At 46.4% G+C, this 13,675-nt stretch overlaps 1 protein-coding gene across 9 annotated transcripts in view; it reads left to right on the top strand.

Annotated features, from left to right (window-relative positions):
- Positions 1–13,675, top strand: part of LOC102414663 (carboxyl-terminal PDZ ligand of neuronal nitric oxide synthase protein) — a 359,817-nt gene that overhangs the window by 78,642 nt on the left and 267,500 nt on the right. For 6 of the 9 annotated variants that reach the window (XM_045165978.1, XM_045165977.1, XM_045165980.1 and 3 more), the window contains one exon: positions 8,729–8,800. The exons of 2 other annotated variants lie outside the window; for them this stretch is intronic. In XM_045165978.1, coding sequence (XP_045021913.1) covers positions 8,729–8,800 — 72 coding nt within the window. Of the gene's footprint in view, positions 1–6,199; positions 7,879–8,728; positions 8,801–13,675 lie in introns of those variants that run through there. One more of the 9 variants, XM_045165984.1, reaches the window with a different exon arrangement.

Below are 13,675 nucleotides of genomic sequence, written 5' to 3'. Positions count from 1 at the left end.
TCCTAAAAGTCAGCCTCAAGGACTCAAAAGTCTTAGCAGTAATCTGGAAACATTTCTCATGGAGTCATTGCTGATATTAGCTTATCTGTTAAGTGATGTTTATAATGGTTATTCTGAATCTTGAAGAAGTATGTTGGATTCTAGCTCAGAGTCTCAATTATTAAGGAAGAGGATAATATATTTTAGGGCCATCTCTAGTCAAGAAAGAGAAAATAGAGAAAAGATTGGTTTTTAAATGGAGGTACAGGCCAGTTATCTGGAAATTTTACTCAGTTGTGGGGCTTTGCTCAGTGATAAATGACCGTTGTACGAGAGATCCTGCATCTCCAACTCCAAGCAGGTTTTTCCTGGTGACAGCCTGTTCATCTAGAGGGAATGTGGCCAAGTGTTCACCGCAAACGGGGCCTATCCTGCGAGGCCCTGTGAGTTCCGTCATAGTTAGCTCCTGCCTGCTGGGAGCGGCTGTGGGGAAAGGGGAGTCTTTCTGTGTCTGTGTGGCTTGGTCACTGGTGACACTCTCCGCTCATGCTGTTTATCCCGTCCTTTCTCTTTGAGCCTGCTGGGGTTGAATTCTTAATTCCATCCTCCCATTAACTCTGTGGCATTTTGAATCACCTCATTTTGTGCAGAGTTGTTAGTCTTTGAGAATCCAATATGAGATTACTGTAGAGCTACGACTTCTGCATTTTCAGGGTCTTACAAGCCCACAGAACAAGAGCATAATGATGTAAAGAACAGGATCTCTTTATGATTGTATGATTTTTTAAAAACTAACACTTCCACCTGCATTATCTAATTTGGTTCTTATGACAACCTTGACTTCTAGATAGTTCAGATGTACTGTATTCTATGCAACAGACAGGTTTGGAGAGTTTAAATACTTAGAATCTCTTAGGAGAGGTACAGAGTGTTGGTGCTGGGAGATCCTCTCTAGCATCATCCTGGGGTCTCCTCATCTCTGTGTTTCTTCCTTTCCCTGCTTCTCTCCAGTGGTGGGATTATGTTTCTCTCCTTCAGAAACATTTTCATAATGAATATCTTCAGTTCCATAACTTAAGACGTTCAATGAGTCAAATGATGATCCATTTGCTTTTTTCTACAAATCTTCCTGCCCTGACATTTTTAATTGGTTTGCTTTTGACCTCATGATCATTTTGGTGTCCATATACAGGCTTACTTGTCCAGCTCAGTTTGAGTTTAATGCAGTGGACTAGGCCTTATTGAACTGTGGTGTTGGAGAAGACTCTTGAGAGCCCCTTGGACTGCAAGGAGATCCAACCAGTCCATTCTGAAGGAGATCAGTCCTGGGTGTTCTTTGGAAGGAATGATGCTAAAGCTGAAACTCCAGTACTTTGGCCACCTCATGAGAAGAGTTGACTCATTGGAAAAGCCTCTGATGCTGGGAGGGATTGGGGGCAGGAGGAGAAGGGGACGACAGAGGATGAGATGGCTGGATGGCATCACTGAGTCGATGGACGTGAGTCTGAGTGAACTCCGGAAGTTGGTGATGGACAGGGAGGCCTGGTGTGCTGCGATTCATGGGGTCACAAAGAGTCAGACACGACTGAGTGACTGAACTGAACTGAACTGAGGCCTTGAGGTGCTGGCTTGTGTTCATCCTGGTTGCTTCTTTTCTACTGAAGTATCAGTGTTTCAGTGCAAGGTAGGGAGACTCACTTTGCTTCTGGTTCTGCCACTCACAAACTAGATTCTGTTCTCTTTGAACCTCAGTTTTCCCTTCTGTAAAATGAAGGGTTAGATCAAATGACCTGTAAGGCCACTTAAGCTCTGCTATTGGGTCTGACTTCCCTAATGATTTTATCATGTTCTTTGTCTCTCTTTGCCTGGCTTACCTGGTTGTTTTACAGGTGATGATTTCATCATCATGGAATGTTAGTTTTGTCAATGATTCTCAGCCTCTCACTGTGCCTCGGGCTTCCCCCATTTTCTTTTTTCTGTAGGAGAAATAACCTGCTGGCTGAGTAAGCATCTCAGGTGTAAGGGCTGGAAAATACTCCCTGACCAGGGTGTAGGCCAGCCCTTGCCCCACGCCTGCATCTGTGATGCAACCAGAGCTCTTAATTGCAGAGCTGAAGCTTTCGTTCAAGAGCTAATAGTTAAAAGACTAGAACAGGTTTCTGTCTTACTGCTTTCTTCTCTTTGCTGTATCATTCAGAGTCCTCATAATAAAGAAAAATAATTAAACCAACCCATCTAAGCTTGTGCTAATGGAGACTAAAAGAACCCATGGGCACATTGCATGGTTCAGTCTCATCCTCTGTGCCTTTTAGAGAATGGCAAGCCATTAGCATAAAGACAAGTCACCACAATTATTTATTTTGCACCCAGTCCCTTAATGTTGAGGAGCAGGAAGGATTCTGCTGTGATCTCCGGCACATTCATCGGCCCCCGCTGAGCCCCTGATCAATAGTGACACAGTAGCATCAGATGGCCTTCAAATAGTACTTCCTTTTTCAGATGGGCTGAGAGAGAGAGGAAGAAATATAAGTGTTTCATTCCTCTTAGACTACAAATAAATAAAGACGTGGTGTGCAGCTGCGTTTCAAGCATTTTGGAAGCTTTTCTGGTGTGTGGGTGTTGGGGGGTAGGGAAAGGGGGGAGAGGAGAACCTCCACTGAGGCTTCTGTCTTATTGCAGGGGGCGGTGAGAACACTGGCAAATGTCCGTTTGGGCACTTCTCAGTCCCCACTGCCCCTCCTGCGCACGGAACCACCTGGAGAATGGAGCAGACTACACAAGTGGGGAGTGGGACACCCCGAGGCCACTTTGCTTTTTCGTCCCGCTCCCCAGAGCGCTGATTAGAAGGTCATCGGCTGAGTGTGTGCCCTGGAATCTGGGCCCGCTGCTGCCGCTGCAGTTAATGCTGCTTTGTTCAGTGCTAAATGAGGCGAGAACTTTCACCCAGGTCACATTCATAATCCCGCTCAGCAGGACGCTCAGCTGCACACGGAGAGCGGTTTCTGCAGGCAAGGAGGAACTTTCCCGTTGGAGTTGTTGCGCTGACCCGGGGTGGGTGCGTGTGTGCCAGGGTGCTTTAGATGTGTCGGCCTTTGGACTGTAGCCCTCCAGGCTTCTCTGTCCTTGAGGTTTTCCGGGCGAGAATACTGGAGTGGGTTGCCACGCTCTCCTCCAGGGCCTCTTTCTGACCCAGGGATCGAACCCCCGTCTCTTATGTCTCCTGCAATGGCAAGCGGGTTCTTTACCACTCGTGCCACCTGGGAGAACAGGCTTTTCATGCCACTTCTGCCATGAGCTGCCTCCTTGGGCAGGTCACCTAACCTCTGTGGGCTGCAGCTGCCCCCACTCATTCAGCAGATACTTGAGTCTTACTCTGCCAGGCTCAAAGGGCTGGGAATGCAGAAATACGAGGGCAGGGTCCCAACTGTCAAGGAGCTTCCATTTTACTGGGCATGGCAGATGGTGACCATGTAAATAAGGCAGAACCCTAAGTGCGAATCATGTTAACTGCTGGGAAAGATATAGAGTGATGTGAAAAAAATGTAACTTTAGATGAAGTCATAATGGTGAATATTTACTAAGCATTGGCAGGATACCCAGCTGTGCTAAATGCTTTTCATATGTTCTTTCTTAATCTTCCTTTTGTGACATAACCTTGGACATGGTTCCTAAGGTTTCTTTGGATTTGGAATGGTCTGCTCCTATGATTCCAAGTTTTTAGCAACTGATAGAGGGTTGGTTAAGGGACTAACTCAGATGGGCCATCACAGCTGCTGATTTCTAGATGCAAGCAGAATACCGGATTTCCCATGTGGCAATAGTGGTAGAGAACTAGCCAGTGCAGGAGACATAGGAGATGCGGGTTCGATCCCTGGGTCAGGATGATCCCCTGGAGGAGGCCATGACAACCCTCTCCAGTATTCCTGCCTGGAGAATCCCCGTGGACAGAGGAGCCTGGAGGGCTACAGTCCATGGGGTCACAAAGAGTCAGGCACGGCTGAAGCCACTTATCATGCACCAGATTCCTACTGCTTGTATGTATCTTCAGAGAGAGGACACAGTGCGGCCAACAGACTTGAAGGGTATAAGAAGGTAGGCACGGTGTTGGAATTCAAACCTGGCCAGGTTTGGGACCTGAAGGAAGAGAGTTAATAAGAATACCGACAGCGGAGAGAGTCCTGGACTAGGGGCCAGGAGCTGGGGGTGGGGGCTGGCGGCTTGTCTGCCATCTGCCAACTGCTTTAGGCCTCATTGTCAATCTCTGTTCTAGGAGGTGCCTCCTCCTGAACCTCACACGGTTGTGCTGGGAGCTGAGGCTGTAGCACTGAGTGGTTTTCAGAGAGAAGATGTGAGTTGGGAATGTGGAGATCCAGGGACCATTACATTGTGCCCATTTGGGGGGGGCCTTGTCCTTTACCCCAGGAGAATGTGGCACTGTGGTCTTTCTCTGTGGTCTTGCCTGCACTGACGTAAGATTCTTCTGTCTTTTTCTGAACAGTGTAGATTTTTGTTCTTAAGGACAGTTAACGCAACAGGTCTTAAATCCTAAATTCGCCTCTGCTGACGTGAGCAGTACAAGCAGATTGGTGGTTCAGATGGTAAAGGATCTGCCTGCAATGCAGGAGACCTGGGTTCAATCCCTGGGTGGGGAAGATCCTCTGGAGAAGAGAATGGCAAGTCACTCCGTTATTCTTCCATTCTGGAATGGAGAAGTCCATGGACAGAGGAGCCTGGGAGGCTACAGTCCATGGGGTCACAGAGTCGGACGTGACTGAGTGACTTACACGATTACATGTGGTGAGCAACTGCTGCCTTCTGCCAGACTCCTTGGAGCCTGCTTTGCACATGGGCAGCTGGGGGCTCATCCAAGATCTGAGTAGCATTTATACGTGATTGGGGCTCCTTTTCTGTCAGCAATTTCTGCTCTCTTTCAGGCTCTCTGGTTGTTCACATCTCTGGTGACCAACTTCCTGGGCCCTCTGAGTGAGCGTTTTAGCCTAAGCTCCAGGCAGGCGGTGGTGCATTTGTGGGATTGTGCTGTTGGGCAAAACTGCACCAACCAGGTCTTATCTAGTGTGGTTCCCTGCTTTCAAGGGTTGATTCCCCACCAATCTCTGCCTGCTTTTGGTCTCTCTCCAGTGCCTTCAAAGTTAATTTTATTATTTCAAGTAATAGACTTAATTTTTTAGAGTGGTTTTAAGATTACAGAAAAATTGGGTAGCAAGGAGAGTTCCCATATACCCCTTCAACCCCCTGCTCAGTCTCCTGTTATTAATATCTTGCATTAGTGTGTACATTTGGTACAATTAATAAGCCAGTATTGATAATTATTATTAACTAATATATATAGTTTATGTATATCCATAGTTCCCTCTTTGTACATTTTATGCAGTTATTTCTTTGTATCTTGTCCAGAGGCCAAGTCTGAGGATACCAGTTTCTCCAGCATCATCACAAGCCGATCATTTGATGTGTTTATTTTTGATTCATACGTAAGCTTTTTCCTGATCTCCGAAAACACTTGACAGAAACCTTGTAAATAAAGGGCTGTTCTTGAGGAGGGTAAGGGCAGAAAGTCTCACAAGTCAATGGGTGGTGATAATATTCGTGACTGTGTTAAGCTGTTATGTCTTGCTGCTTTTAGTGTGATTCACCAGGAAACACTACAGTTCAGTTTATCACAGTCTTCAGAAATTAATCTCTGTAGAAAATAGGGTGGAAGCAAGTAAATGAAGAAAAAGCACCCCCACCCCCCTAAAAAAACTTCCTGAGGTATTAACCTAGCACCAAGGCTGAGGTTTCTCTGGAAACTTACAAAGAATATTTGAAGTCCTTTGGTTAACCTTATTTGCACTTAACTCCTCGTTATCTGGAAGATGAAGCCACAGATAAAACTAACTCATAAATCTTGTATGTTGATTACTTAGTACAATTTGCATCTTCCTTCTAGTTTTTTTTTTTTTTTTTCTTTTCTACATGGTAGTACTTTTGCCTGGAAAATCCCATGGATGGAGGAGCCTGGTATGCTGCAGTCCATGGGGTCGCTGAGGGTCGGACACGACTGAGCGACTTCACTTTCACTTTTCACTTTCATGCATTGGAGAAGGAAATGGCAACCCACTCCAGTGTTCTTGCCTGGAGAATCCCAGGGACGGGGGAGCCTGGTGGGCTGCCGTCTATGGGGTCGCACAGAGTCGGACATGACTGAAGTGACTTAGCAGCAGCAGCAGCAGCAGTGAAAAGGAAGCAAGCCCTGATATTTTTAAACTTAAGTGGTTGCGTGAGCTTCCTGATCTGTCTGGTCTAAGACTGTCTTGTATTTTGCCCAAAATGGAGCTTCAGGGTGAACTGAGATTAGCTGTGGTGGTGGTAATGGTTAGGTATGGAGATACTTTTTTGTTATGGAGTTATACACGTATATAATGGCAGTAATCACTTAACGTAGCCTCTGATTTTTGACCTCTCCTCTGCTTCCCTGAAATTGTTGCTCTGCTTTTTGGTTCGTCATTAGTGTGGATGTTTAGTTTTTGATCCCTGCCTCATGTCTCCTTTTAATCTCCTCGAATAACCATAAGGTCTAGCTCTGGTAGAGATGGGTGTCTGCTCCATACTCTCTCTCAGAAAGGCAGATTTGTGATTTTCTTCAGATGGTTGAGAAGGAAGATGAGCGTGTGGTGTGACTACAAGTGGGATGTGTTAGTGAGCGTGGGATGACCGCGTGCATGCTTCATGTGGGCTGTGTGAGATGAGTGTGTGGTGAGTCATGTGTATGCACGTGCCACATGTGTGAGCATGTGTGCACTGATGTGTGTGAAGGTGTGTGGTGAGTACACGCACACATACCAGCTGGCTAATGGCGTGAAGGAGGCATGGATAGCGTGACGATGTTGGGTGTCCTCAGGTGAGTGCCTTCACGTGCAGAATGCTACTCCCTGGTTAGGAAACCTCGTCCAGAGCTAGAAAGCCACTTCTCCTCTCTCTGTACCCCCGGCTGGTTTGGGGTTCTCAGCGCCGCCCCTTTCTGAGAAAGGAGGGGGCGGGGATCCATTTCAGCATCTGTGTTCAGACTGATTGCCAGGTCAGTCCTGACCGTTCAGAGTTCAGTAGCCGCCAGGCATGCAGCGCTCGGGAGGGGGAGTGTGGAGACTGCCCCCAACTGCGGGAGGGGGGGTTGCTTTGAACTTGGGCCGTCACAAACCTGGCGTCATGTCATTCCTGGCTGTGTGGGTCACTGACATGCTGGCAAACCATGGGGTCCCGCAGAGCTCAGAGGGGAGCTCTGCCAGCCATGGTTGAAGCTGACAGTGTGCGTAGATCCTCAGGGCGAGGGGCTTGTTTACCTGCGATGGTGAGGCCATCCATGTGGGGCCCAGACTTCCTACAGGGGGCGGGGAATCACTGTCTCCAGTGTATTACCACACACTGTGGATCAATACGAGGGGACATCCTTTCCCAGTATTTAGTTTTCGAAACCCTTTTCACCGGGGCCAGCCTCGCTCCAAACTTTAGGAAGAACCTTCTGTTCTCGTAACCACAGGAAGTACGTTTCCTGCAGATGACTGTCCTGCACTTCTGTTAATGTGGTCCTGGGTTGCGTAGACTTAAATTATCCTGGGGCTATTAATTTCTGGGATATCCTCTGGACTGTTTTATAGGTGCTTGTAAAAAGGAAAAGGCAAATCCACTGGGTCAGTGTGGAGTAGGGTGGGGCTGTCCTCTTGTTTCACCCTAAGTAATGATATCTAGAAATTATCTATAATTTTGATCCAGTAGTCCCACTTGTAGGAATCTAGCCTGAAGGGCTACCTGGATGAGCTCAGCCGTGTGCAGATAAGGAGGTTTGTGGAAGCAATTTTGGAAGAGTGCCCTGGGGAGGTGTTCACCAGTAGCCGAGTCATCGTAAGTAATGTGATAGACTTGTGTCCATTGGTGGAGAAAGATATCCAAGTTATCTTTAAAGTTAAAAAATCAAGTTGCAGAACAATGTGAGTAGTATTAACCTTTTCACATAAAAGAAATTCCTCTGCGTGTCTATGAATCTGTATGTCCATTAATATACAAAAGAGAGATGTGCTGGAGACCATTGACAGTGCTCTACATATATCTGCATTATTTGAGTCATGTGTAGCAAAAAATTATATACGATATTAAACAACCTGTATGTCATTTGGTTTAATCAGGTTAAATTTTTAAATGCATAACTAGTCCATTCCTTTTCTCTATTCAGGAAACTGCTCAAACGTCTGAGGTCTCTGTAACATCCAGGGCAAACTCAGTGAAGTTTCATTAATTAAAAAAGAAGTAGATATTATTCTTTTTTATTCTTTTAGATTGCTTTAATGCATGCAGACCAGATTTCTGTAAGAGGTTTATACCTTATCCCACTTTATCTTTACTGAAATCCCATTTTACAGATGATGAAACTGAGACAAAGGCAAGCTAGCTTGCCACAAAGATGGTGGGAAAGTCTTCATACCCAACCCTTTCTGTTTCAGAAGACTGCTTGTTTAAACACTAGTCCTTGCCTGCCTCTCTGATTAAAAACAAATGAGAAAAGGAAGCAGTTTCTCATTTTGCTTTTTATAAAGTTAGAAGTAGTCAGGAAACGTCCTTTTGGCTCTTAATTTCCTTATCTGTAGAATGGGAAGATGAACTTGATGACCTGCGGAGATCCTTCCAGCCCTAACTTTCTGTGATTAGGGACTCTTGCATCCCTCTTCTCAGCAAGTGTTTGCTTCTGTCCCCACAGTACGTTGGAAGTCTGGACGTACCGAGGCCCAACAGCAGAGTGGAGATTGTGGCTGCCATGCGCCGGATCCGGGTGAGTGGCTGGAGATGGGGCTGTGTGGGCCTGGAACCCAGGCATCCTTCCTGCTTGCCCTTTTAGAAAGTGCTCAGGGCGCCAGAATGGATGGCTGCACTCTGTGCAAGACACCTGTACTGTCCAGGGGAGCTATTCTGAGTTAGGTGGTTGGTGTTGCTTAAAGGTCAAGGTTCAAATGGACATATCGATGGCTGGAGGGCCACCGCTCTCTCTGTCTTGTGAACTACCGCCTCTCAAACTGAGAAGCATGCTACCCCTGAGGATGTGGGGTCTGCCAGGGAGTGAGAGGGAGACTGGTGAAGTCATTCAGCTTTTAGTGAAAAGGTTTAGTAATTAGCTGATACTTGGCTCAAAGCACTTTTTAAAAAGTAAAGCATTTTTGTGGTGCATAAAGAAAATTTACGTAAATTTTTAAGAACAAATGTGGGATTTCGACAGAATTTCCTTGGTCAGTTGCTTTAGGCTCTGGACATGTGTATGCATTCTCTTCTGCTATTTCGGATATTCTAAAAGAGTTTGGTCAACTTTCCAACCTATTGCTTTAGGACCAGAGTCTGTGGTACATGGATCAGAGATGGAATAAAAATTAATTTTGTCTTCTGACCACTGTGAAGGAATTTCCCCATGTACTCTGTTGTGAAACAGAAGAGATCAGATTTGTGCAGTTTGAGGGTGGATCTGGCATTGGGCAAATGAATTGGATTGATTTTTTGGAGAGAATTGGTATTGGAGGTGGCTGGATTGGTCATCCTGAATGCAGCCTGGTTTGAGCTCTTTGTCTTCTAGAAGAGTCTGCTCACTTCAGTGGAAAACATATAGATATTGGGAGCCTCATTTTGCTTTTTGTCAGTTTTTTTTTTTAGTTAGTTCATCTGAACAACAGAAACTTAATTCATTGTGTTTTCTCTAAGCAGTTCATCAGCCTGCATATTTTAGGCTGTTCACTGCTTTGACCCTCCCAGTTCTTCAGCATTTTTTATTGTTAAGTTGAATTTGTTGAAAGTGTTTTTAAATACATCAATAGTGTTTTTCTTGGACGCAAGAATGAGTCACTTTCACATGAGTTCATTTAATGTTCACAACAAACTGTGAAATGGGATCATGTTACCTTCATTATCTGGATTAAACTGAGGCTCAGAGAGTCACAGAGGTCTTGAATGGTGGGCAGGCAGCCTGCATGCAGCTCTCCACTTGGTTTCATGAGAACATGCCTTTGACTTCAGGCCTGGCACTCAGTATTCCCAGACCTCTTCTCTTCCTTCACCTTCCCACTCAGGTAGAGACCGCTGAGGCCTGGCTGGGTGTATCTGGGGTGTTAACCTTTGTGAGGATGGGTTATTGCTCTCACCACAGATGTGACCTTGGGGTTTCAACCAAAAGAGTCCCTCTTTTCTTCATACTCGACTAGGACACAGTGACTATGTTATTTCTACTATTACTAACATTATTAGAGTAATTAATAGTAGCTATCAGAATAATAGCTACTATTCAGCACTTACTGTATGACAGGTGCTTTACTAGGCCTTTTAATATGGAAATAATGTTATTTATTATTTGTAGCTACTCTAGATGAAGTGAGAGTATTGTTTTTATATCTTGTAGATGAGGACATGGAAGCCTGGGGTAATTAATTCTAGATCAAGTTGGTGTCAGTAGTTTGAGCTGGCATCCACACCCAGAACTGTGCTGCTCCCTGGTTTGGGTGATGACTCCCGCTGGAGAACTGAAAGGTCGGGACTTGGAACATCCCCAGTGAGGGAGTCAGTGGCAGAAATCCAACTTTGTAGAAGGAATGGAGGTACCGGCATACAGCATCTCGAAGCAGAGGTGGGCCGTGGTATCCGGTGGCGCTGGGCATACCCGGGATCTGGAGCCCTTGGGGCTGGAGTGTGGCCCCGTCTCCTCTCCCTCAGCACCTGTCAGCCAGCGGGCATGTGCCAGCAGCTCTGTTCCCTATGACCTGCTTCCAGTACTTAATGAGCAGCTCATTCAATTAGAGGGAGGAATTAATTGGCCAGAAAGCTGTTTGGTCTGGCTGTCCGGCCACTTGTTTAGTCTGGCCACCAATGAGAACTCTGGGTGTGTGTTTTACCCTGAACCCCCCAATTCACCGCTAGGTCCGGGGTGCTATTTTCTTTTCTTCCCTCCCTTTTAGAAGCTGTTTTGGCTGTAATTACAGTTGTCAAGAACCAGAGCATGTGATTTCCGTGTAAAGGACTGTTCCTGACTTGGTCCTTTTCTGTCGAATGGTGCCAGGCTAACGTTGGGCAGGACTCTGCAGAGTTTGGTTCCTGGGTGCTCTTGTGGACTCACAAGATGCAGGCCTCCAGCTTGGTCCCAAGCAGCGGCCCGTCCTCAGAGGAAAGCAGTTACTCTAAGGACCTTGGTGCCTTATGTCTGTGAAATGAGTTGTGCCATGCCAGGCCCTTTAGACGGAGAAGGCCATGGCACCCCACTCCAGCACTCTTGCCTGGAAAATCCCATGGATGGAGGAGCCTGGTGGGCCGCAGTCCATGGGGTCGCTAAGAGTCGGACACGACTGAGCGACTTCACTTTCACTTTTCACTTTCATGCATTGGAGAAGGAAATGGCAACCCACTCCAGTGTTCTTGCCTGGAGAATCCAAGGGACGGGGCAGCCTCATGGGCTGCCGTCTATGGGGTCACACAGAGTCGGACACGACTGAAGCAACTTGGCAGCTTAGCAGGCCCTTTAGATGCCAGTCTTCCTGGACAGGACAGTGGATGAAGCAATGCAGATTGTCTGCATTTCCCAGAGAGGGAAGCACTCAGTGGAGGGCTTGTCCTGGGGTGACCAGACTCACCTTCCGAGCTGGGGCTTCAGCGGCCATTTGGAGTCCTGTTCTGCCCCCGTGTCATACCTGCAGTGCCGACTCCAAGCTGACTAGGTGGACTGTTGATTTGACTGATGCTTTTCCTTTTTCCCCATTTCTCAAGGTACTCTCACCATATAGATTTTCTTTTAAAATTTATGTTATCTGTTTTCGGCATCTTTTTATTTTTCATGTGCTTGCAAAGATTATTTTTTTGTGGAGATTAAAAACGCATGACATTTTGACCATTTAAAAGTGTATAATTCAATAGTGTTAAGTATATTTACACTGTGTAACAGGTCACTCTGAAATTTTTGCGAAACAGACTGTACCCATTAAACACTACTTCTCCCTTCCTCTCCCCACAGCCCTTGGCCACCACCTTTATATTTTCTGTGTGTATAATTTGACTGTTCAGATACCTCATATATATGGAATCATACTGGATTTACCATTCTGGCCTGGCTTATTTTACCTGGCACAATGTTCATAATGTCCATCCATGTTGTAGCACCTGACATTTCCTGCCTTTTTTGGCTGCAGAGTACTCAGTTGTGCCCAACTCTTTGCGACCCCATGGACTGCAACCTGCCAGGCTCCTCTGCCCATGGGATATTCCAGGCAAGGATGCTGGAGTGGGTTGCCATTTCCTTCTCCAGGGGGTCTTCTGAACCCAGGGATTGAACTCAGGTCTCCTGCACTACAGGCCGATTCTTTTCTGACTGAGCTACCAGGGGTGTATACAGTTGAATGTGTATAGCACATTTTCTTTATCTGTTTATCCATTGTACGCTTGGGCTGCTTCTAACTTTTGGCTATTGTGGCTAGTGTGAATAATGCTTCAGTGAACTTGAATATGCACATTTTTCTTTGAGATCCTGTTCTGAATTCCTCTGATGTATATTCAGAAGTGGGATTACTGGGTTATATGGTAATTCTTTTTTAAAACTTTCTGAGGCCTCTCTGTACTGTGTTCTATAATGGTTGCACCATTTTTGATCCCCCAGCAGTATAATTTTTTTTTTCCTCAGTAACGTGTATCTGATTGGATAGTGGCTTTTTAAATAGGTGAGTTTTCTTTTTTCTGGTAAGGATTTGTTGGGATGGGAGCTGTTAAGCAGTTGGAGTGTAATGGGTGGTTTCAGGGAGCAGAACATGGATTCATAATGGATTGCCAGGCTGCTTCCTGTCACAGGGACCCCCTGGCTGAACTACCCTATGCCAGAGTGTGGGAGTTCCTTACACTGTTCTTCTGAGGGCAGGATCTGGGGGTGTGAATGGTTGTAAGTGCAGCCTTAGCACAGGTGGCATGGTATGAGTTGGCACATAAATGGATGAATTCATCAGCATTTCTTAGAAGGCCTCCCCTGAATTGAGCACCTTTGCCTTCTGCTTCTTTAACACTCCAGGCAGAACCACTTCTGGCCCTGCCAGGCCCTGCCCTGGTCACCCAGGGCCCCTCTGCTTGGCTGCACAACTGTTGGTCAGGCTCTGGTGACCAGCGTGGCGTGTTCCCGGTTCTCATGCTTGGAGCCCACTTAGAGTGGACACCACGCAGGTGAGAGCCTAGGACCTGGGAAGTGGTGGAGGAAGAAGTAAGGAGCAGGAGAGCCAGCCCTGCCCAGCTGGGGAGGGTGGTCAGCACTTCCTCTTGCTCTGTGGCTAATAGCGATTATTCGTGTGTATTTGTACCTTGTACACTTACAACTTTTAACCTTCTTTCACATATGTTGTATCATTTGGGGCTTCCCTGGTGGCTCAGATGGTAAAACATCTGCTTGCAGTGCAGGAGACCTGGGTCAGGAAGATCTGTCCTCGGGTCAGGAAGATCCCCTGGAGAAGGGAATAATCTTCTTACTGCTGTTCAATGAGAGGCAGAAAGATGGGACAGGGAGGAAGGAAGGAAGGGGACCCTTGGCACAGGCACAAGCTGTGCTGATGATTCAGTATTCTGTTGGGTGCTGCTATTCAGCAAAGGGCAAACTAGACACATGAATATATTATTAGTAAAAGGGTAAGAGGCTAAGCAAGTGTGTAAC

Source organism: Bubalus bubalis, chromosome 6 (genome assembly GCF_019923935.1).
Source record: "Bubalus bubalis isolate 160015118507 breed Murrah chromosome 6, NDDB_SH_1, whole genome shotgun sequence".
In the NCBI taxonomy this organism is placed as follows: Eukaryota; Metazoa; Chordata; class Mammalia; order Artiodactyla; family Bovidae; genus Bubalus; species Bubalus bubalis.
Note: the sequence above shows the minus strand (reverse complement) of the source record. Positions and strands in the feature narration are given on the sequence as shown.